Raw genomic sequence first — 24,766 nt, forward strand, 5'->3', positions numbered from 1 at the left:
GCAGGGGGTTGGTACTGGCTGAGCTTTGAGCTCCCTTCCAACCTCTCTCTGATCAGGTCCAGCCACTCACCCAGAGCTCCCACTCCCACCACTGCTGGTGAGCTGCTGCCACTAAACCATGGCCCCCAGCACCGCAGCCACATATCTCCAGGTCTGGTGACTCCTTCAGCTCCCTGGGCAGGCTGCTCCAGTGCCTGAGAGCCCTTGCTGGGAGGAGAGTTTTCCTGATAATCTGTCTACACTTCCTTCCTTAGACATTCCCCCTGCTTCCCTACTTTCTTCTTTGTCTCAGATGCAGGATGACACAGGACCTGCCCTGGTGAATCTGTGCTTCTTGGGAGTCCCTTTGCCTTGCTCATGGGAATTCTGCCAGGTTGATTAAATCATCTGTAGCTGAGTGAAAGAGAACAAAAGTGCCAATAAGGGGCATGAACTTAGCTCTGTTGGCTTCCTGTTTTCCATGTGATAATTTCCCTTGATAGGAATAGAAGCTGTGTTGATGTGGGACCTCCCCAGGATCTGAAGGGGGCTGCATGAGGACTGGGGAGGGACCTCCTCTGGAGCTTGATGCCCTGCAAGGATCCAGAGCATTAATAGGTGGCCTGGTGCACATTCATCTGAGAACCCCAAACGTTAGAAGCAGAATCAGAACACCCCAGCAGAAAGGAACTGAACTTCCAACTGTGAGAGAGATTCTGCTTGGCCCAGAAGAGTTGCATTACGAGAGGGACAGAGCTATAGGTGGAAGTGTGGCCCTGGGGAGGTGCTAAATATCAGGTTTAACTCCACAGCTCCCTGCCTTTCTTAGAATCTTGGAATGATTTGGGTGGAGAAAGAGCTGTAGAGCTCATCCAGTCCAGCCATTCTCTAACTCTGCCAAGGCTGGTGCCAAACCATTTCTCTCAGCACCACATCTCTGCCCTTCTGAGCATCTCTGATATCTGAGGACAGACTGAAAGAGTTGGGGCTGTGCATGCTGGAGAGGAGGAGGCTCCCAGGTGACCTTCTTGTGGCCTTCCAGGATCTGAAGGGGGCTCTTGTCCAGGCTGCACCCCCCCAGCTCCCTCAGCCTCTCTGCACAGGGCTGTGCTCCAGGCCCTCCCCAGCCTTGCTGCCCTTCTCTGGGCACGCTGTGTTGAGGATTAAAAACTGTTTCTTTGCTGCAGGGGGTGGTCAGGGACAGGCAGAGGCTGCCCAAGGAGGTGGTGGAGTCCCCATCCCTGGAGGTGTTCAGGAGGGCTGTGGCCATGGCACTTGGGGATGTGGTTTAGTGGCCATGGTGGTGTTAGGTCAATGCTTGGATTCGATGACCTTAGAGAGCTCTTCCAACCAAAACAGTTCTCTGCCTCTGTGATGTGATGATCTTCCTGACACACAGCCCTTGGATATTTGATGCCATCAGAGTTTAGGATATGTGACACTGTTTCCTGGTTGGTTTTGTTCTCAAGTGGATGTTGATTTAGCCTGCAGCTTGCTGCGAGACACAGTCTGTGATGGAAAGATACTGGACAGCTTTAGTGCCTTGAAGAATTGGTGATTTGCTCTCCATTGTTCCCCTCCAGTTGCTGTTTGTTTGGCTTATTACAGGATACTGTTTGGAAAACAATAGTGTGGAAGGAAGGGTTACAGCTGGTGGGGGCTCAGAAAGCATGGGTAGGCTTGAGGTGAGCTCTGTGGCAAGAGCAAGCTGGCATTGGGGCTGCTCAGTCTGGAGGAGGGAAGGCTTCAGGAAGACCTTAGAGTGCCCCTCAGGTATGAATCATAAAATGGTTTAGGTTGGAAGGGATCTCAGAGCTCATTCAAGCTGGCCTTGGAACACCTCCAGGGAGGTTGTGGAGCACAGAAGCACCCAATGTGATCTTTGATCACATTCTGTGCTCACAGCCTCCCTGGGCAACCTGTGCCAGTCTCTCACCACCCTCACTGCAAACAACTTCTTCCTAACATCCAGTTTCAGTCTCCCCTCTGCCAGTTCAAACCCATTTCTCCTCATCCTGGCATTCCCAGACCTTGTCCATAGTCCCTCCCCAACCCTCCTGCAGCCCCCTTCAGATCCTGAAAGGCCACTCCAAGGTCTCCTCAAAGCCTTCTCCAGGCTGAAGTGACATACAAGAAAGCTGGGGAGAGGCTTTTCATAAGGGCTCAAAGTGATAGGGTGAAGGAGAATGGATTTAAGCTGGGGCAGGGTGGATTGAGACTGGAGATGAGGAAGAAATTCTTTCCAGTGAGGGTGGTGAGACACTGGCACAGGTTGCCCAGGGAGATTCCAGGGCAGGTTGGATAAGGCCTTGAGCAACCTGGGTTGGTGGGAGGTGTCCCTGCCCATGGCAGGGGTTTGAATCTGGATGATCTGTAAGGTCTCTGCCAGCTCAAACCATTCTGTGAACCTATGAATTGCATGAGGTGCCTGGCAGATAGCAACACTCATCAAAAGTGTGTTGTCAAGGCAGAAGAGGTGAAACAAGGCTGATGACAGGGGCTAGGAATTATTACTCCCCCATCTTGCTTCTGCCAGCTTTGATTTCATAGAATCAGTCAGGGCTGGAAGGGAGCACAAGGAGCAGCCAGTTCCAACCCCCTGCCATGCCCAGGGACACCCTACCCTAGAGCAGGCTGCACACAGCCTCAGCCAGCCTGGCCTCAAACACCTCCAGCCATGGGGCCTCAACCACCTCCCTGGGCAACCCATTCCAGCCTCTCACCACTCTCCTGCTCAACAACTTCCTCCTCACCTCCAGCCTCACTCTCTTCACCTCCATCTTGCTCCATTCCCCCCAGCCCTGGCACTCCCTGACAGCCTCAAAAGTCCCTCCGCAGCTTTTTTGTAGCCCCCTTCAGATGCTGGCAGGCCACAAGAAGGTCACCTGGGAGCCTCCTTTTTGCCCTTAATTCATAGAATCATAGAATCAGGCAGGTTGGAAGAGAGCTCCAAGCTCAGCCAGCACAACCTAGCACCCAGCCCTGCCCAACCAACCAGACCATGGCACTAAGTGCCCCAGCCAGGATTGGCTTCAACACCTCCAGCCACACAGACTCCACCACCTCCCTGGGCAGCCCATTCCAATGCCAATCACTCTCTCTGCCAGGAACTTCCTCCTCACATCCAGCCTAGACCTGCCCTGGCACAGTTTAACACTGTGTCCCCTTCTTCTGTCCCTGGCTGCCTGGCAGCAGAGCCCAACTCCACCTGGCTACAGCCTCCCTGCAGGCAGCTGCAGACAGCAATGAGCTCTGCCCTGAGCCTCCTCTGCTGCAGGCTGCACACCCCCAGCTCCCTCAGCCTCTCCTCACAGGGCTGTGCTCCAGGCCCCTCCCCAGCCTTGCTGCCCTTCTCTGGGCACCTTCCAGCACCTCAGCATCTCTCTGGAATTGAGGAGCCCAGAACTGGACACAGCACTGCAGGGGTGGCCTGAGCAGTGCTGAGCACAGGGGCACAAGAACCTCCCTTGTCCTGCTGCCCACACTGCTCCTGAGCCAGCCCAGGATGCCATTGGCTCTGCTGCCCACCTGGGCACTGCTGCCTCCTCTGCAGCTCCTCTCTCCCAGCACCCCCAGGTCCACACTGTTCAGTTCACCCTGATTGTTGCCCCAGCTCCGTGCACTTGCATAGAGACACTTCAGCTGGGCTGGCCCTGGCCTCCTCTTGTGCCAGTTCCCCTGCAGTTTCTCACATTCTGCTGGTGCATCCTCCCTGGCTTGCCTCAGGGCAGCAAGCTGAGGGCCCTCATTAGCTCTCAGGTTATTTTTATTATTATTTGTAATTTGAACTTTATTTTTTGAAGTCATCTCAGTGGCCTGAGCTGCGATGGAGAGGAACTGACAGCTCACATGCTGCCGCTGGCAGCGGAGTCACTGCAGTTGCTCCTTGCCCATGACAGAGGAGGGGAAGAAAATAAATGAGAGGGGGGAAAAAAAGAGAAGCCAGCAAGCCAATTGTTGTTCTCTAAACATAACATATGCAAAGAGGAAAGGTTTGATTTGGCTAAGCCATCACCACCCCTTTCCTTTCTCTTCCCTGTGCAAAGGATTTTCCCTCTCTCTGCAGTTCGGGGGGAGGGAAGGGGAGCTGGTTTTGTGTCTGTGCCTCTGGTTGCCTGCACAAAGGAAACGTGGGCTGCTCCCATTTTTATTGTGGTGCTGGGGGTGGCTTTCAGACCTTTCATTAGCATCTTGAATGTCTAATTGAATTCGGGGGCCGCGTTAATCATCTGGTTGTGTTTAAGGGGCGGGCGGTGAAAAGATGCCAGCGAAAGGGTGGCTCTGGCTTGGGGTTTAGCCTGGTGCTGCCACCCCGGGAAGAAGGCAGCGGGGAAAGGGGAGGAGGGAGGGAGGGAGCTGGGGAAGAAGCGAGTTGAAGTGAGGGATGTCTGAAGGGCGAACTCGTGTGTGTGTGTGTGTGAGCCTCTTCGGTGATGTTGTGTGCTGCCGTGCTGGGAGCCACCCCTCCGCCGGAGCCAAGGCAAGAGTTGGAGGCATCTGATGCTGCCGTTACCAGGGTGAAGTCTCTAAGGCTGATCACCAAAAGCGACAACCACACAGAGAGAGAGGGAGAGAGAGAGAGAGAGGGGAGAGAAAAAAAAGAGAGAGAGAGAGAGAAAGAAAACATCAAAAAATTCCTCAGTAAAAATAGCTGTCAGCAGAAAAGAAGATCCAGCACCTCCCGGTCCAACTGGCACAGCCCAGGCAGGCGTTTGAGAACCATCTGGCTTTAAAGTAGCCTTGCACGCAGGAGAGGAAAAAGAGTGATAACAATGCTGAAATCCTCATAGGAACTGCTAAAAAGATACAGAGTAATAGTGATTTTAAAAGGTAAATAGTAATAATGATTAAAAATAAATAGTAACAGTGATTAAAATGGAAACAGTAATAATGATTTAAAATAAATAGTAATAATGATTAAAAAGATAAATAGTAATAATGATTAAAAAGTGAATAGTAATAATGATTGAAACATGTAAATAGTAATAGTGATTGAAACATGTAAATAGTAATAGTGATTGAAACGTGTAAATAGCAACAGTGATTGAAACATGTAAATAGTAATAATGATTAAAAAGATAAATAGTAATAATGATTAAAAAGATAAATAGTAATAATGATTTAAAAGATAAATAGTAATAATGATTTAAAAATGTAAATAGTAGTAATGATAAAAAAAGAAATAGGAATAGTGCTAAAAAGATAAAAAGTTATAATGATAAAAAGATAAACAGTAAAAATGATTAAGAAGATAAAAAGTAATAATGATAAAAACATAAATAGTAAAAATGATTAAGAAGATAAAAAGTAATAATGATAAAAAGATAAACAGTAAAAATGATTTAAAAGATAAAAAGTAATAATGATAAAAGCATAAATAGTAAAAATGATTAAGAAGATAAAAAGTAATAATGATAAAAGCATAAATAATTTAAAAGATAAATAGTAATAATGGTTTAAAAATGTAAATAATAATAATGATAAAAAGATAAATGGTCATAATGATTAAAAAATAAATAGTAATAATGATTTGAAAATGTAAATAGTAATAATGATAAAAAACATCAATAGTAATAATGATTAAAAAGATAAATAGTAATAATGATTAAAAATGTAAATAGTAATAGTGGGGGAAAAATGTAAATAGTAATGGTGGGGAAAAAAGTAATCATGATTTTAAAAATTAAAAAGAGAGGGAAAGAGGAAAAATAGAGGAGAAAAAAAAAGTAGAGGGTGGGAAAGCATAAAATAAAAAGGTAAAAAGAAACAGGAGGGAAAAAGAAAAAAGAGGAGAAAATGTAAAAAAAAAGGGGGGGGGAAGTAAAAGGAAAAATGGAAGGGAAAAATAATGTGGGGAGAAAGAGGGAAAGAATAAAGGGAGGGAAGAGGGGGAAAAGAAATTACAAAATGAAAGAGGAAAAAAAAAGGTAAAAAATAAAGAGGGAAAAAGGAAGGAGGGGAAAATACTTCTTTTAAAAGAGAGAAGGAGAAAGAAAGAAAAGAAAAATGAGAGGGGAATAAATAGAAGGGGGGAAGGAGGGAAAAGAAGGAGGAGGGGGGAAAGTAGGGGGGAAAAGCTGTGAAGGCAACATGAAAATCCCTGCACCTCCCGAGCAGCACATTCCTGGCGGAAAGGCCAGAACCAAGCCGACAGAAAACGAGGCAAGGGGGGGAAATAAGGAGCGAGGCGAAGCCTCCCCCTCTTCCCCCGATGAGTTTTTCGCAGTGCTCTGGTGAGGCTCGGAGGTGGCTCCAGCGCAGGGGGCGGCTGCTGCCGCGGCTGGCGGAGCTCCGCGCAGCGCGCCGCGCTTTCAGCACCAGCAGCTCCGGACAGCTCCGCGCCCGGCCCCGCGCAGCTCCTGCTCGCCGCCCGGCCCGGCCGCGCCGCCGCTGCCGCTGCCCCGCACCCGGCGAGAGGCTGCCGCGGGGCTGTCCGGCGGCTCGGGCAGCCTCTTGGTCGCGCCGAACCTGCATTGTCTCCTGAAGGAACTGGCCGCCAGCCGCTCGTCCTCCCGCTTTGCCTGCCTGCCATCCATCCATCCATCCCCACCTCCTCCTCCTCCTCTTCTCTCTCTCCTTTGCAGGAACGACTCTCTGGGAGCCTGGTCCACCCAGGGATGTAAAACTGTGCTTACCGATGCATCCCATACGAAATGCTTATGTGATCGTCTCTCTACCTTCGCCATTTTGGCTCAGCAACCTAGAGAAATAGTAAGTAACAAAGAGGGGGGGAGGAGTGTGTGTGTGTAGGGGGGGGAGATGCAGTTTTAATGCAAAAGGCAATGGCGGGGAGGTGTTGGGGGGGAGCTGGAGGGGGTGGGGAGCTGGTCGAGCTTTTGCTTCCAGGGATATTTCAGCCCTTGCGTTGAGGGCTTGTTTAATATTGCAGGTAGGCAAATGTTAGTCTCCTGGTGCCTAAGCAGTGGCTGTGGGAAATGCATTTCCAGGTTGCCGGGATAGAGCTGAATCCCGGGTGAAATTTACCTCCCTTTCTCCAACTCGGAATTTTTTTCAGAGGAAGCCTTCTGATTGTGATGCAAATTGCCTGGCAAACTTTTTTTTTTCCTAGGGAACAATCGTCAAGTTAAGGATCTCTTCCTTTTGGGAAGGTTGGGAGGCTTTTCAGAGGGGAGATGTGCAAGGCTTTTGCTTCTGGCTGCTGATAGGAAACCCCTTGGATCCCCTAGTTAAAGAGATTGCAGGGCTGCATTGGATGTGTTCAGCACAGATTGGGGTTTTTTCAGGTGGTGCGAGGGAAATAATCAAGTTTTCAGGAGGGGAGGACGTTAAGTGTTGCAAGCAGACACTCCCAGCATCGAGGAATGGCAAATCAGCTGAAAAAGCAGCAAACATTGGTGAAGTTCTCCAGCTAAGGCAGATTTTCCTCTCCCTGGCTTTGGCAGCCTCTCCTTTAAAAGCAGAGCTGATCCGTTTGGAACAAAGTGGGTTGAAAGAAAATGTGAGCTCTGGCCTAAAAGTACACCTGCCTTCTCTTCCCTCTTGGGTGACAAAAGAGCTCTCCATAAATGTGATTTCCAACCCATCCCCGAGGCTGTGGGAGGCATTTTGGGAAAGCAAACCTTGGATCTTTTCAAACTTTGAGGCCCCAATTCCTTTTTTGATGTGTGTGTCACAGAATGTGGTGTTTCGTTCAGACCATGAGCACGGGAAGGGGAAAGGAAGAACCCACACCTCACCTGAGACCTCTGCCAAGAATGGTTTCTTTTAGAGCAGGGAAGGCCACTTTGGGTTCAAGGTCGTTGATTTCCCCTCAGTTATGATGAAAACGCTGGAAAGAGATGAAATAGTAATGATGGGGATGAGAATTTGTCAGCTCCTTTATGGAAAGCTATGGGTAGGGTTGCTGTAGATCTCTCCCAGACAGGCAGAGGCCCAAGGAGGTGAAGTGTGTGAGAGGAGTGAAGTCAAAGTTATTAAAAGTAGGGGAACTTTGGGAATTGGGCAATAGGGAGGAACAGAATTCCAGGACAAATTGCTTGGACCATCCTTATGGTGTTAGAGGGAGGCTGCTTGTTGAATCCCCCCCATTCCAAAGAGTGCTGTTCCTCAGGAGAAAGAGATCTGTGGATTAAGTCGAGCTGGGAGTCATTTAAAGTTGCCTTAGCAGGAGGCTACCTCATTACCTTGTATAATCACTGCTTTGGTTTTTTAAATAGCCTGAAGGTATCATAAAGGCATCTCAAAGCTCAAAGGCCTCCATAATTAAACAGGTCTCAGAGTTATGTAGGGATCAGGTTGGGAATGAGGTTGAGTTCTCCTTCCTGAGTAAGAACACTGGGGCTGCTTTGGGGGTTTTGCTTCTCTTGCTCTTTTGGGTTTTTATCTTCGTCTTTTGACTTGTTGTATTCCTTGCTGGAGGCTTTTTGCTTCATGGTTGTCTGTTGTGTTAACCTACAGATCATGGAATCATCTGGTACACCCTCAGTGACCTTAATAGTAGGCAGTGGTCTCTCATGCTTGGCCTTGATCACCCTAGCAGTTGTCTATGCAGCGCTATGGAGGTATGTAAAGGATTTGCAAAGCTGATTGTGATTACCTGGGTGTGTTTAACTGACACTGTCAGAGAGCAGGAGATGCAACACTTACTGTTTGGAAGGGCAAAAATGAAACCCCAGCAACGTGCAGTGCGTGTTTCGATGCCTACATTTGTGATGTGATTGATTGAAAGCTGGGGAGGGACTTCTTAGGGTGCTGGGGGGATTGGATCCAAGCTAGAGGAGGGCAGATTGAGACTGGACGTTAGGAAGAAGTTGTTCAGCAGGAGGGTGGTGAGAGACTGGCACAGGTTGCCCAGGGAGGTGGTGGAAGCCTCATCCCTGGGTGCTTTAAGGCCAGTCTGGATGTGGCTCTGGGCAACCTGCTCTAGTGTGAGCTGTCCCTGCCCATGGCAGGGGGGTTGGAGCTCAATGATCCTTGTGGTCCCTTCCAGCCCTGACAATTCTGTGCTTGTTTTTACTCTCTTGGTCTAGTGGTGGTGGTTTAGGTCCACTCTTTCTCCTCAGTGTGAGTGGCATTGCACCTTCAGTGGCGTATTCACACTGCTAAGGAGCTTTGAACAGGATTCCTTGGACATAATCCATTTTATCTGAGGCTTCTGACCTACACCAGTGACTGCTCTCCCTCCACTAACATCTTAAAACAGAAGTTCAGATAATGCCAGGGCTTGGAAGGGACCTCTGGAGAACATCTGGTTCAAAATCCTGTGTGATCAAAACAACACCTCAAAATGCAACAGCAGGAAGTGCAGATTTGGGGAGGTTTGGTTCATTTGCTTTGAGTTTATCCACTCTGATGATAAGTTTCAGTGGAGAAGAGAAAATGAAGTGTTTTTAATTAGTCTGGTGGTATGTTCCAGTACTTTGCTCTCCACCCCGAGTTTACTGGAGTATTATATTGAATTAGTAGTGCAGTAGAGATTTATGGACTGAATTAATTTGAAGAGTGATAAAAAACAGCAGGATAATTTCATGTGGAAGTGGAAAAGCAAGAGGAAAACTCATGCAAACTAATCAATATTATTTCTTTTAAGGGGAACATGGGTCTTAATTTATTTCTTTACATTTTAACGGGGAAAATAGGTTCTTGTGTGAGTTAGAAGATGCACAGGTGGGAAACAATAATACTGAAGAGTAATTCAAACTCGACCAATACAATTTTGCTTTTAGAGGCATCTTGGTAACACAAACTTCTCTTTCACTCTCATGTAGCCACATGAATTCAGAGGATTAGAGGAGACCTTCTTGTGGCCTTCCAGTGTTTGAAGTGGGCTACAAGAAAGCTGGGGAGGGACTTTTTAGGCTGTCAGGTAGTGATAGGGCTGGGGGGGAATGGTTCCAATATAGAGAAGGGGAAATGTTAGGAAGGTTCTTTAACAGGAGGGTGGTGAGACTGGCACAGGTTGCCCAGGGAGGTGGTGGAAGCCTCATGCCTGGAGGTGTTTAAGACCAGACTCGATGTGGCTCTGGGCAACCTGCTCTAGTGTGAGGTGTCCCTGCCCATGGCAGGGGGGTTGGAGCTGAATGATCCTTGAGGTCCCTTCCAGCCCTGATTCTATGGTTCTAACCTGCCCTAGTGTGAGGTGTCCCTGCCCATAGCAGGGGGGTTGGAGCTGCATGATCCTTGAGGTCCCTTCCAGCCCTGACTGATTCTATGATTCTAATCTGTTCTAGTGTGAGGTGTCCCTGCCCATGGCAGGGGTTTTGGAGCTGGATGATCCTTGAGGTCCCTTCCAGCCCTGCCAGTTCTGTGATATAATAAATAATAATAAAAAAAAATCTAGTTACATAAGCTATAATAAAAGGATATAAAAATGATCAGTTCTTGTCTGTCAAAGCTGAGCCTGAGAGTATTTCAGGATATAATTCCCATCTGAAGAATTAGAGTGTTATTTTTGCACTCTCTGGTATATTTAGCACTTGGATGGAAATGCTCTCATGCTCAGTGGAGCTGCTCTTCTCCTTTATTTTAATTACATGCAAGGAAGGAGGTTGCTGTTAATGAGGGTGGTGAGACACTGGAACAGGTTTCCCAGGGAAGTTGTGGATGTCCCATCACTGGAAGTCTTGAAGGCCAGGTTGGATGGGGCTTTGAGAAGCTGAATGTAGTGGAAGACATCCCTGCTAATGGCAGGGGGTTTGGAACCAGATGGTCTTTAAGGTCCCTTCCAACCCAAAGCAATCTGTGATTCTCTGATCACAGTAACTTCCAAGTGGAGGAAAAAAGTGTCTGTGACCTGTTCTGAACCTAGTGTGGGTTCTGCAGCCAGCTGAAGAGGAGAGAGCTCACACAAGTCTCACTCTTTTGTCAGCAGGATGTTTTGGAAGGGTTAGGAGTGTCTGGAGTGCAGTGATTCAAATCTGCCATTTGCATCACTGAAATCTGCCTTCAGTCTCAGGAGCACACAGTAACCAACTCTAGGGAGAAGAGAGACACCAAAAGGTGTCTGCTGGTTCCTGTAACTCTAGGGGTAGGGAGAGAGTTGAGAGTTCCATCCTGTCTCTGTGTTTTGATGCTGTGTCTGTAGTTCTATTCTGGAAGAGCTTGCAGTGGCAGGGCCTGTTTGGAAGTGATACGAGGCAGAGGTTTTCTGCTCTGCACAAGTCTTGTGTGATTGATCTCCCTAGCTGAAAACTTCAACTGAAAAATAAATTGAATGTCAGTCAAATGTTCATCCCTTTGCCCCCCAAAGCCTTCCCTCCTTCCCCCCCTTCGCCCTAGAGCCTTTGCCCTTAAGCTTTCCCAGCTGAAGTCAGTGCCACAAGCCTCTGTTTACACTAAGATCCTTCACACTCCTTAGCTACTCAGTGGCAGGAAGTGGTGCAGGTGAAGCAACAGTTAGCAAGCCAGAAAGCAGCAGCACTGTGTAGATGGTTGCTGTTTGGAGGTATTTGTTTGCAAGCACACAGAAGTGACCTTAATAAGACGTAGATGTTAAGGAGCAGCGTGGATCGTGGTCTCTTCACAAGAAAGAAACCTAAAGCTCTAATTAAGTGACAGCTGAGCAGAAAGGAGGACTGCACTTCTCATCTCCAAACCCAGAGCTGCCTCTGGGCTCAGCACAACTTTGCTGTGCCTCCTCAGAGTGTCAGCTATGGAGCTGCGGCTGAGGGGGAGATAGCACTGCTGGCCAAGTGCCAGAGAGGGGCAGGTAGAATGAGGCCATAAAAGAGAAGCTGCAACTCAGGAAGTTCCACCTCAGTGTGAGAAGCCTCTTCACTGTGAGAGAGACAGAGCCCTGCAGCAGGCTGCCCAGGGAGGCTGTGAAGTCTCCTTCTCTGGAGGCTTTCAAACCCCACCTGGATGTGTTCCTGTGTGCCCTGCCCTGGGTGACCCTGCTTTGGCAGGATGATCTCTGGAGGCCCTTTCCAACCCCCCATACTATGATTCTGTGAATGCACAACCATTGAGAAAGGTGTTCACAGCACTCCAGACTTTCCTTTACTGTAGTCCTCCGCAGTTACTCTGTTAGCAGCTCTGGAATCAGGTCAGTGAGGTGCTTCACTTGGAACCACAGTGGTTCCATTGCCTCTAAAAAGCTAGCTGTAATAGAAGGAGAACCTTGTGTCTTGTGGGGAAATGGGGGAGAAGAACCTTGGGGCTGCTCTCATCCTAACAAGCTTCTAAAGTGAATATGATAAGCTTGCAAGAGAGAGTGTCTGGTGCTGCCATCATCTGCTCCTTCTCCACACACTTAGCTTTTTAGGGCATTAGGTCTTGCAAAGCTTGAGGATATTGCAGTGTTGTTGTTTCTTCATGCAAGTTATTTGGGCCATGTGGGAGATCCTCAGGAAAAGTGTGGCCAGCAGGTGTAAGGAGGTTCTCCTCCTGCTCTGCTCTGCCCTGCTGAGGCCATATGTAGAATACTGTGTCCAGTTTTGGGCTCTCCAGTTTGAGAGAGACAGAGACCTGCTGGAGAGAGTCCAGCAGAGAGGTACAAGCATCGCTGCAGGACTTGAACATCTCTGCTGTGAGAAACACAGAGGTCTGGAGAGCAGAAGGCTGAGAGGGGATCTGATCAGTGCCTATAAGTGTGAGGGGTGGGTGTCAGGGTGAAGGTGCCAGGCTCTTTTGGATGGTGCCCAATAAAAGGCCAAGGAACAATGGGAACAAGCTGGAACCCAGGAGGTTCCACCTCATCATGAAGAGAAACTTCTTTGCCATGAGGCTGCAAGGGCATTGGAGCAGGCTGCCCAGAGAGGTTGTGGAGTCTCCTGCTCTGGAGACTTTCAAGACCTATCTGGATGTGTTCCTGTGTGCCCTGCCCTGGGTGATGCTGCTCTGGCAGGGGGATTGGACTCACTGATCCCTAGAGATCCCTTCCATCCCCTGCCTTTCTTGGATTCTATGACTTTTATGACTGTTTCAAAGTGCACTGCCCTTCTGCTTTATTTATGTGTGGTGGTCCAGCTTTTCAGCTCCTGCAAATGACCCTTGCTGGTCCAAAGAGAGTCATTTGTACCAGCTGTGGCTATGCCCAGGGATGAGCAGAGAGGATGAGAAGTTGCTGACATGACTGCACAGGAGCCTGTTGTTATCAGCATGGTGTTAGTGTTGCCAGCAGGCTTTTAAAGGAGAATTGAGAGACTTCTAAATGCATCAGTGAGGGTGGTGAGACACTGGCACAGGTTGCCCAGGGAGGTTGTGGAGCAAAGAAGCACCCAATGTGATCTTTGATCACATTGGGTGCTTCTTTGCTCCACAACCTCCCTGCAGGTGTTCAGGACCAGGTTGGATGAGGCCTTGAGCAACTTGGTCTAGTGGGAGATGTCTCTGCCCATGGTAGAGGGGTTGGAACTGGATGACTTTTAAGGTCCCTTCCAACCCAACCCATTCTGTGCTTATTTATCACAAGCTGTGCATGACTTAGCAGTTGTTTTCCCTTTGACAAAGGCTGTCCCCTCTGTTTGTTTGCACACAGGTACATCAGATCTGAGAGGTCAATAATTCTCATCAATTTCTGCCTGTCTATCATCTCATCAAACATCCTTATCCTGGTTGGACAAACTCAGACCCATAACAAGGTACGATGATGATGATGATGATGATGATGATGATGGGATTGTGTTAAATGTGCACTTAAATGTTGATATCTCTGTTTAACTCCACAAAATTACATCCACTCAGTCCTGTGCTCACAGGATTTGGCACTTTGGGTAAAATATTAACAGACAAGGGAGAATATTTCCTGCTTTTCATAGTCTTTATATATTTCATTTTATTGATTTATCTTTTTTTTTTTTGACTCCTCCAAAAAAAAATAATCCCTTTTGGTATTGTTCCCTCTTGGCAAAGCTCTGTTCTGTGTGCCAGGCTCATGTGTTTTATAAGTAAATTTCAAAGCAAAGGAGTTCAAAGCCTTGACATCAAAAGCAGCAATTCTGGTTCGTTATAATAGTTGTAATAGGATGTGCTAGAGTGGGCTTGTCTCTCTTGTGAGCAGGCTGGTGCTCAAAAGGCAAGGCAGGGTTGCTTAGATGTTAAGAGTGCTGCTCTTGAAAGGGGGCAGGGGCAGGCAGCACAACAAGCTGCAGAGCTGTGAAACCTCTGACGTGGTAGCTACCAGAGAGTCAACAGTGAAAAGTGAAATGGGAGTGAAAAGTGAAATGGAAATGAAAAGTGAAGTGGCAGTGAAAAGTGAAATGAAAGTAAAAAGTAGTGTGCACATGAAAAGTGAAATGGAAATGAAAAGTGAAAGGGCAGTGAAAAGTGAAGTGAAAGTAAAAAGTAATATGCAAATGAAAAGTGAAAGGGCAGTGAAAAGTGAAATGGAAATGAAAAGCGAAAGGGCAGTGAAAAGTGAAGTGAAAGTAAAAAGTAATATGCACATGAAAAGTGAAATGGAAGTGAAAAGTAATATGCAAGTGAAAAGTGAAATGGAAGTGAAAAGTAATATGCAAGTGAAAAGTGAAATGGAAGTAAAAAGTAATATACATGTGAAAAGTGAAATGGGAATGAAAAGTGAAATGGGAATGAAAAGTGAAGTGGAAGTAAAAAATGAAATGGGAGTGAAAAGTGCAATGGGAGTAAAAAATGAAATGCAAGTGAAAAGTGAAATGGAAGTCAAAAGTGAAATGGAAATAAAAAATGAAATGGGAGTGAAAAGTGAAATGGAAATCAAAAGTGAAATGGAAGTAAAAAATGAAATGGCAGTGAAAAGTGAAATGGGAGTGAAAAGTAATATGGGAGTGAAAAGTGAAATGGAAGTAAAAAGTAATATGCATGTGAAAAGTGAAATGGGAATGAAAAATGGAAGTAAAAAATAGTATGCATGTGAAAAGTAAAATGTAAGTAAAAAGTGAAATGGGAGTGAAAAGTGAAATGGGAGTGAAATGGAAGTAAAAAGTAATATGCATGTGAAAAGTGAAATGGGAGTGAAGTGGAAGTAAAAAGTAATATGCAAGTGAAAAGCAGAAGTGAAAATATCATGGTGCTGTATGGCACTGGTTTAGTTGTCATCTGTTCTTGCACCTTCTGGACGTGGTGGTGGTGTATTCATCTTGTCATTTGTGTGCAGGAAGAGGCATCAGAACGACCTAGAGAACTGTTGAATGTCTGGCAGGTAGCTGTGAGGAAGGAAAAAGCTTGGAAGTGGGTAAAAGCAGAGGAAACTTATCTTAGCTAGTGCTGTACATCACTGATTTGTTCCTGGTCTCCTCTTGGACCTTCTGAACGTGGTGGTGGTTTGGTGTTCTCCTGTGGAGTAGTTGTGTGCAGAAAGAAATGTCCTAACAAGCTATAGAACTGTTGCATGTAGCTATGAGGAAGGAAAAAGCTTGGAAGTCAAAAGTGAAATGGAGCTAAAAGGTAATACACAAGCCAAAAGCTAAAATATCACAGTGCTGTACAGCACTGATGGCTTCCTGATCTCCTCTTGGCCCTTCTGGATGTGCTGCTCATTTGATCTCCTGTTGAGCAGGGTTGTGTGCAGAAAGAGACATCATAACAAGCTATGGACATGTGAAACATCTGACAGGTGGCTATGGGGAAGGAAAAAGCTTGGAAGTGAGTGGAAGTAAAAAGGAAAATGGAAGTACAGAGTAATATAGAAGTCTGAAGGTAAAATACTGTAGTGCTGCATGTCACTGATGGATTCCTGATCTCCTCTTGGGGGGGGGGGAGTGGTTTGTAGTTCTCCTGCTGAGCAGAGTTGTGTGCACAGAGACATCATGACAAGGTATAGAACTGCTGAATGTCTAACAGGTAGCTATGTGGAAATAAAAAGCTTGGAAGTGAGTAAAAGCAAAGGAAAAATATCTCAGCTCGTGCTGTACATCACTGTTTTTTTCCTGGTCTCTTGTTGGACCTTCTGGACATGGTGGTGGTTTATTCTCTCCTGCTGAGCAGGGTCATGTCAGTGGTTTGAGACATCCCCCAGTGGCTAGTGATGATGCTAAGCAGCTTTCAGAAGTGATTAGAAGTGGCTGATTAAAATGATCTGTGGCTGTGAGGTAGCTTGGAATAGAAAAGGGAATGCTCTGGTAAGACCTCAACTGCAGTACTGTATCCAGATATGAGAGCCCCAGCAAGAGAAGGACATGAGATGGTGTGAGTGGGTCCAGAGGAGGCCACACAGATGCTCAGAGGGCTGCAGCACCTCTGCTGTGAAGCCAGGCTGGGAGAGTTGGGGGTGTTCAGCCTGGAGAAGAGAAGGCTCTGGGGAGAATTGTATTCAATATCTGAAGAGGACCTACAGGCAGGCTGGGCAGGGACTCTCAGAAGGGCTTGGAGTGATAGGATGAGAGGCAATGGTTTGACACTGGAGCAGGGCAGAGTCAGGTGGGACAGCAGGAGGAGGTTCTGTAAAACCAGTGTGGGAAAGCAGGCTGCCCAGGGCTGTGGTTGAGGCATCCAGGAGCAGCCTTGCTGTGGCCTTGGGCATCCTGCTCGAGCTGGAGGTGTTCCTGCTGCCTGAAGGGGGCTTGGGCGAGATGAGCTTGGAGGGTCCCTTCCAAGCCGCTGCAGTGTGTGAATGGTGGGGCTGGTGAGTGGGGTGATGTGTGATGGAGCAGGGCAGTGCTGGAGCCAGCATGTCTCTAGAGGAATTCTTTATCCCACTGGCTCAGACTGCTTAGTGCACTGCTCCTCTTAAATCCTCCAGTGCTTGTCATCTGCTGCAGGGCAGCTGCAGCTTCTGCATCACACCTCCAAGGCAGCATTTGTTCTCTTCAGTCAGGCTGCCAAAGGCTCAAAGGCAACAGGAGTCAGAGGTCCACTTTGCCAAACTTACACAGGTGTAGTTATTCCCAGTACAGAATCAAACAAAACAGTGAGAAGTGAGACACTAATATGCCTCAAAGTGTGGAGCATCCCTGTGGATTTGTAGAATTTGGATGTTAGGAGGAAGTTGTTGGCAGAGAGAGTGATTGGCATTGGAATGGGCTGTCCAGGGAGGTGGTGGAGTCTGTGTGGCTGGAGGTGTTGCAGCCAAGGCTGGCTGGGGCACTTAGTGCCATGGTCTGGTTGGTTGGGCAGGGCTGGGTGCTAGGTTGGGCTGGGTGAGCTTGGAGCTCTCTTCCCACCTGCTGGATTCTGTGGTTCTGATACACTCACTTGACTCTTGACAGATTTTATTCAGGGCAGCAATGCAGCCCAGCAGGCAGCTGTGTGCTGGCTGCAGCCAGAGCAGTGTGGGCAGCAGGGCAAGAGAGGGGATTGTGTCCCTTGGCTCTGCCCTGCTCAGACCTCACCTTCAATCCTGCCTCCAGCACTGCTGTCCCCAGCAGCAGGAGGGCACAGAGCTGTTAGAGTGAGGCCAGAGGAGGCACAAAGATGCTGCCAGGGCTGGAGCAGCTCTGCTGTGAGCACAGGCTGAGGGAGCTGGGGAGGTGCAGCCTGCAGAGGAGAAGGCTCCAGGGGCACCTCAGAGCTGCCTGCAGTGCCTGAAGGGATCCTGCAGGAAGGCTGCAGAGGGACTTGTGCTGAGGGGCTCTGAGCCAGGCCAAGGGCAATGGTTTGGAGCTGAGGCAGAGCAGGTTTAGAGTGGAGCTGAGGCAGAAGTTGTTGAGTGTGAGGGTGGTGAGAGCCTGGCACAGGCTGCCCAGGGAGGCTGTGGCTGCCTCCTGCCTGGGGGTGCTCAAGGCCAGGTTGGATGAGACCTTGAGCAGCTGAGTCTAGCTGAGAGGTGTCCCTGCCCATGGTGGGGAGGTTGGAGTGGGTGATCTCTGAGCTCCCTTCCAACCTGAGCCCTTCTCTGATTCCATGAAGATGTCAGAAATGGGCAAGCAACTTCAGAATGGCCAAGTGCAGGAGGAAGAAACTTCTCTCAAACTTCAGCACTGTCATACGTGGTCAAAGCTCCTGTTCTGTGCTGTATTTAAGGCAGAAACGTGGGTCAGTACCTGAAAGCTCATGTCTGTATCTCCCTTATGGAACCAGAGTTGGGAGGACATCAAATGTGGCTGGGAAGGTGTTCTAGGGTGTTCCCCCAGCCTTTTCCTGAACCAAGCCACAACCTTAATCCCTTTCTTTTCATCTTCATCTCCTTGAGCTCCCTTCTGCTTCCTCTGCTCCTGGCAGCACAGAGATACCATCTTGCCTTCCTTCTGAGGACAGCACATGCTGCAAATGGAGATGTTCAGAGGAGATACAGGGCAGGAAAACCAACACAGCCTACAGTTTACAGCCTGAATGCATGGCCTGAGAAAGCCCTCTCAAAGAACCACTCTTTTTTTTTACTACATTTGTCTTCCTTTTGAGTCCACATCTTGTACCACCTGGGAGCTTCCAGCCAGGGAGTTCCTCTAATGGATCAAAGGAAGAATAGTGTGGGGTGGTGTTTTTTATGTTGTACTGAGGGAGAGATTCCTTGTTACAGAGCTGATATATTTGTGTGAATCACAGAACTGACAGGGCTGAAAGGGACCTCAAGGATCAGCCAATCCCCACTGGATCAGGTTGCCCAGAGCCATGTCCAGCCTGGTCACAAAGCACCCAGGGATGAGCCTTCACCACCTCTCTGGGCAACCTGTGCCAGTCTCTCACCACCCTCATGCTGAGCAACTTCTTCCTAACATCCAGTCTCAGTCTCCCCTCCTCTAGCTTGGATTCATTCCCCCCAGTCCTATCACTGCTTAACAGCCTAAAAAATCCCTCCCCAGCTTTCGTATAGCCCCCTTCAGATCCTGCAAGGCCACAATAAGGCCTCCTGGGAGCCTTCTCTATGAACTGAACAGCCCCAACTCTCAGCCTGTCCTCATGGGAGAGAAGCTGCAGCCCTCTGACAGGCAACCAGAGGCACCCTCTGAAGGTCCCAGCACAGAACAAGCTGCTACAAAAGCCTCTGGTCAGCACCAGCTTCTTCAAATTAAAGGAGCTGGCTCCTGGTGTGACTTCAGTGTGGGCAGGGACTTGTATTGGCATCAGATGCTGCAGGAATGGTCAAGAATTGAGGCTGCACAGAAAGGTGGTGGAGTCCCCATCCCTGGAGGTGTTTGAAAGCTCTGTGGTTGTGGCACCTGGGGATGTGCTGTGGTGAGGATGGTGGTGTTGGGTTGGTGCCTGGACTGGGTCATCTCAGAGGGGTTTTCCTGCCAATGTGATTCAGTGACTCTGTTGATACTGTTCTCATCCTACTGGGTCACCTGGTTAGGGGCCATGTGGTTGTGCTGCAGCAGAGGAGGCTCAGGGCAGAGCTCATTGCTGCCTGCAGCTGCCTGCAGGGAGGCTGTAGCCAGCTGGGGTTGGGCTCTGCTGCCAGGCAGCCAGGGACAGAAGAAGGGGACACAGCCTGAAGCTGTGCCAGGGCAGGTCTAGGCTGGATGTTGTTAGGAAGTTCCTGGCAGAGAGAGTGATTGGCATTGGAATGGGCTGCCCAGGGAGGTGGTGGAGTCTGTGTGGCTGGAGGTGTTGAAGCCAAGCCTGGCTGGGGCACTTAGTGCCACGGTCTGGTTGCTTGGCCAGGGCTGGGTGCTAGGTTGGGCTGGCTGAGCCTGGAGCTCTCTGCCAACCTGCCTGATCCTGTGATTCTGTGATCTAAGCTGGTGAAGCCCATTCACAGAATCACACAGAATGGTTTGGGTTGGAAGGGACCTCCAAAGGTCATCCAAGTCCAACTCCCCCTGCATTGAGCAGAGATATCCTCCACTAGATCAGGTTTGGCCAGGGCTGGGTGCTAGGTTGGACTGGATGAGGCACTTAGTGCCATGGTCTGGTTGCTTGGCCAGGGCTGGGTGCTAGGTTGGACTGGGTGAGTTTGGAGCTCTCTTCTAACCTGCTTGGTTCTACAGTTCCGAGTTGAAGGAGGCCTCTCTGCTCCATGGTTTTGTTTGCCTTTGCTTCTGAGTTTCAATTGTCTCCATCTCTGTGCATAGTCCCTCAGAGGATTGTTGCTTGCAAATGTCATCTGAGCTGGATTGCAGTGTGAGCAGGGAGTGAATGAAGCATGCTGAAGGATATATTTATATCAGAGAGAGCATTGTCAGTCTGGTGGCACAATTGAACGTTACAACAACTCCTTTTATTCCACTCTTCTTCATTTCACTGCTATTCAGTCTGCAGGAAATTTCTGTGGTTCATGTACTGACATCAGTAACAAGGCAGAAAACCCCAACCCTGAGCCCTGTCATCTGCATAAGTGCAGGTTTGCTCTGGTTTTCATCCTGGTCTATGTAAACCGTAGCTGTGTGCATCTTAGGCTTAGTTTTACTCTTTGGAGGCTGAGTAAATCCTTGGTGTTCATCCAAAAAGCTGCCTGTAAGTCCAGACTAGGTGAGTTTGAGCATTTGCACACTCTTTGGTTCAAGTGCTGCCTTTTTTCCTCAGTGAAAGTTGTTTAATTTAAAGATGCTTCAGTTAAAGGTGTTCAAATTAGAGGTGTTTAAGAGAAGCTGTGGGGCTGGGGGCTGTGGTTTAACATTACCTCAGTAGAGCATTTTAGGCTGTACCTTGAATACTGAGTTCAGTTTTGGGTCCCTCACTCCAGGGAGGATATTAAGGAGCTGGAGCAGGTTCAGAGCAGGGCAACAACGCTGGGGAAGGATCTGGAGAGCAGGGCTGAGGAGGGGCAGCTGAAGGAGCTGGGGTGTGCAGTGTGACCAGGCTGAAGGGAGATCTCACTGCTCTCTACAGCTCCCTGAGAGGAGGCTGCAGTGAGCTGGGGTTGGGCTCTTCCTGGTAACAAGTGATAGGATGAGAGCAAATCCCTCAGGTTACATCAGGGGAGAAAAATCACTGCAAGAGTGGTCAGGGATTGGAAGAAGCTGCCCAGGGAGGTGGTGGAGTCCCCAGCCCTAGAGGTGTTACAGAATGGTTTGGATCATAAAGGACCTCCAAAGCTCATCCAGTCCAACCCTGTCTGCAGTCAGCAGGGACATACTCAGCTGGATCAGGTTGCCCAGAGTCCTGTCCAGCCTCACCTTGAGTATCTCCAGGGATGGCACTTTGGGACATGGTTTAGTGACCAAGGTGGTGCTGGGTTGAAGCTTGGACTTGATCTTAAAGAGCTTTTTCAACCAAAAGAATTCTGTGATTCCCTGGAAACAAAAAAAAACCAATCTTGGGATTTCCCACGTGCAAAAAGGGCCAAAATAGCTACAGAGGCCCCAGAGAAGCAGTGTGAAGTTGTGCCTGTGTGTATGATTTTGCTGCCATGCTTACTGGGTTCTGTTTGAACTGTCCTTTTGCCTCCAGTTTCACTAACTCAGAGATCCCAAGTCCAGACCAGAGCTGTAGGTCCTGGGAGGGTTTTAGGTTCACAGGCTCACAGGATGTCAGAAGTGGGAAGGGACCCAAGGAGCTCATCCAGTCCAACCCCCTGCCAGAGCAGGACCATCCTATCTAACACAGATCACACAGGAGCACATCCAGACAGGCCTGGAAAGGCTCCAGACAAGGAGACTCCACAGTCTCTCTGGGCAGCCTGTGCCAGGGCTCTGGGACCCTTCTAGTCATGAAGTTGCCTCTTGTGTTGAGCTGGAACCTGCTGTGCTGCAGCTTCCATCCATTGCTGCTTGTCCTGTCCCAGGGAGCAGTGAGCAGAGCCTGTCCCCCCACTTCTGGCAGCCCTCAGATACTTAGAAACATTTATGCAATCCCCTCTCAGTCTTCTCTTCTCCAGACTAAGCAGCCCCAGGGCCCTCAGCCTCTCCTCACCAGGCAGTGCTCAGTCCCCTCATCATCCTCCCAGCCCTCCGCTGGACCCTCCCCAGCAGATCCCTGTCCCTCTGCAACTGGGGAGCCCCAAACTGAACACAGTACTCAAGGTGAGGTCTCAGCAGGGCAGAGTAGAGGGGCAGGAGAACCTCCCTTGATCTGCTGGACACACTCCTAATACACCCCAGGACCCCCTTGGCCTTCTTGGCCCCCAGGGCACATTGCTGTGCCATGGCTAACTTGTTAGCCACCAGGACCCCCAGGTCCCTCTCCTTGGGGCTGCTCTCCAGCAGTCACCTCCCAGCCTGTACTGCTGGAGTCTGTTACTGCTCCCCAGGTGCAGCACTCTGCACTTGTCCTTGCTGAGCCTCATCTGGTTCCTCTGTGCCCAGGGCTCTCTGGATGGCAGCACAGCCTGCAGCTGTCTCAGCCAAGCCTCCCAGCTTGGTGTCCTCAGTTGTGTCAGAACAGTTTGTGATGGGAGGCATGGAGGGCAGGATGGTTTCTCACACAAGATTTGAATTGGGGTAGCCAAAAAAGCCCCAAAGCCTTTTGTCAAGAGGAAAGCCTTGCTGCTTGCTTCCCCCCCAGCCAGCCCTGCTGTGCATTTGATTGAAGGACACAGCCCAGCAATGTTCTGCTTTTCTCAGCCTGCTTCCCCCCCTCCTCCAAGCCTTTGGAAAGAGCAGAACTTCATTCAAAGCCTCCTGAAGGTTTCCAGCTGTGCCTGAGGGATTTGTTTTGTCAGATCCCGTTTTGCAGCACAGGTCACCGAAGGCTGAGTGTACAAGAATATAATTGAATTAATTATGTGCCTTGTTTAAATAAACTTGGTGCTACACTGAGTACAAGAAGCAGAGCAGTTTAGTTTTGGAGCCTCTCTGTCCCTTGTTTGCAGTGTTAAATAGGAGCCACAGGCTCAGCTTTCAGTGTGGGGATGCACAGTGGATACACTGGAGACAGCTCCTCAGCAGCCAGGCTTCATTGTAACGTGGGTCCTGAGGGTCCTGAATCAAGGCATGGGAGCAGTGTTGATGCTGAGCTTCTCCACTATCACTTATTACAGAAAGAATTAGCAGGAACTATTCTTACCTGCCTTCAAGAGCCTGGCATAGCATCTGCAGAAGCATGGAGTGTGACTGACCATTTCCTTTGGGCAGTTTCCTTTCTTTGGGGAAGTATCTCTGAGCTCGAGGAGGGCAGACTGAGGCTGGAGATCAGGAAGAAATCCTTTGCAGGGAGGGTGGTGAGACACTGGCACAGGTTGCCCAGGGAGGCTGTGGATGTCCCCTCCCTGGAGGTGTTCAGCGTCAGGTTGGATGAGGCTTTGAGCAGCCTGGGCTGGTAGGAGGTGTCCCTGCCTGTGGCAGGGGAGCTGGAACTGAATGAGCTTTAAGGTCCCTTCCATACCATTCTGTGATTCTGTGGCTCTCTGACTCTGTGACTGTGATTCTGTGACTCTGTGATTCTGATTCTGTGACTCCTGTGGCTGTGGTTCTGTGGCTCTGACTCTATGACTCTGTGACTCTATGACTCTGTGACTCTGACACTGTGATTCTGTGACTCTATGACTCTGTGACTCTGACACTGTGATTCTGTGACTGATGCTATGACTCTGTGATTCTGTGACTCTGTGATTCAATGAGGTGGGGTTGGGCTCTGCTGCCAGGCACCCAGCAACAGAAGAAGGGGACACAGTCTCAAGCTGTGCCAGGGCAGGTCTAGGCTGGATGTTAGGAGGAAGTTGTTGTCAGAGAGAGTGATTGGCATTGGAATGGGCTGCCCAGGGAGGTGGTGGAGTCTGTGTGGCTGGAGGTGTTGAAGCCAAGCCTGGCTGGGGCACTTAGTGCCATGGTCTGGTTGGTTGGGCAGGGCTGGGTGCTAGGTTGGACTGGCTGAGCTTGGAGCTCTCTTCCCACCTGCTGGATTCTATGTTTCTGTGATTCTCTGGAGGCTTTCAAACCCCTCCTGGACACATTGCTGTGCAGCCTGCTCTGTGCCACCCTGCTTTAACAAGGGGTTTGGGCCAGGTGGTCTCTGGAGGCTCCTTCCAGCTCCCACCACTCTGTAAGTCACTGCAGCACTCCAAAGCTGCCGACTGTGTACCTGAAGCTTCCTCAGGTTTGAAGCAGCAGTGGGTAGTGGCTTCCCTGAGAGCCCTACAAGTGTTCAGGTGGCACTAATGCTGCCTCTGACCACGTGGCTCCTGCCCCATATCTGCCACTGCCTTGCAGATGCAGGCATCATGGCAATCCATCTCCTAGGAAACAGCGGAGGGAGACCTGGGAGCAGATGGAGGGAGCAGAGGAATTCTGCTAACGCAGCATTCAGTGTGTTAGAGCACCCAGGAGGAAGCAGGGAATTCAGCTGGCTGTGCTGCAGGGCTTACCCACAGACCTGCAGAGGAACACCCCTCTTGGAGCAGCTAAAGCCTGGGGAAAGAAGTCACAGAGTCACAGGATACATGGGGCTGGAAGGGATCTCCAAAGCTCATCCAGTCCAAACCCCCTGCCAGAGCAGATCACACAGGAACACATCCAGGTGGGGTTTGGATACCTGCAGAGAGGAAGACTCCATAGCCCCCCTGGGCAGCCTGCTCCAGGGCTCTGGCACCCTCACAAAGTGCCCAGCAGCCTGTTTCTGAACATAACAGCAACTTGATCATTCACTTTGAGCCTTCCAAAGCAGGGCAGACATTTGGATTGCAAGCAGGTTGCAGCAGAGCAATTGGGTAGATCTCAGCAGCAGTGTTCTGTGCTTCCAGCCCCCAGGGGCTCTTGAAGAGCTGTGTGGACTATTTTAGAATCAGAGGATGGTTCAGGTTAGAAGATCTTCATGTCCAGGCTTAGGCTCCAGGCAGTGCCAGCTTTAAGGCAGAACCTTAGCAGCTGTAAGGTCAAATCTTAGATGCATATAAATATCTAGAGGGTGGAGGTCATGAGGATGGAAGAAAGAGACTTGGTGCTGGCAGAGAGGAGCTGAAGAGGAGGCAGCAATGTGCCCAGGTGGGCAGCAGAGCCAATGGCATCCTGGGCTGGCTCAGGAGCAGTGTGGGCAGCAGGACAAGGGAGGTTCTCCTGCCCCTGTGCTCAGCACTGCTCAGGCCACCCCTGCAGTGCTGTGTCCAGTTCTGGGCTCCTCAATTCAAGAGAGATGTTGAGGTGCTGGAAGGTGTTTG

General features: G+C 49.3%; 1 protein-coding gene across 13 annotated transcripts in view; it reads left to right on the forward strand.

Annotated features, from left to right (window-relative positions):
• Positions 1-24,766, forward strand: part of ADGRB3 (adhesion G protein-coupled receptor B3) — a 444,111-nt gene that overhangs the window by 335,650 nt on the left and 83,695 nt on the right. For all 13 annotated transcript variants that reach the window (XM_064164125.1, XM_064164131.1, XM_064164132.1 and 10 more), the window contains 3 exons: positions 6,564-6,690; positions 8,398-8,501; positions 13,418-13,520. In XM_064164125.1, coding sequence (XP_064020195.1) covers positions 6,564-6,690; positions 8,398-8,501; positions 13,418-13,520 — 334 coding nt within the window. The remainder of the gene's footprint in view (positions 1-6,563; positions 6,691-8,397; positions 8,502-13,417; positions 13,521-24,766) is intronic.

The sequence above is a fragment of the Pogoniulus pusillus genome, chromosome 25, assembly GCF_015220805.1.
Source record: "Pogoniulus pusillus isolate bPogPus1 chromosome 25, bPogPus1.pri, whole genome shotgun sequence".
Taxonomy (NCBI): Eukaryota; Metazoa; Chordata; class Aves; order Piciformes; family Lybiidae; genus Pogoniulus; species Pogoniulus pusillus.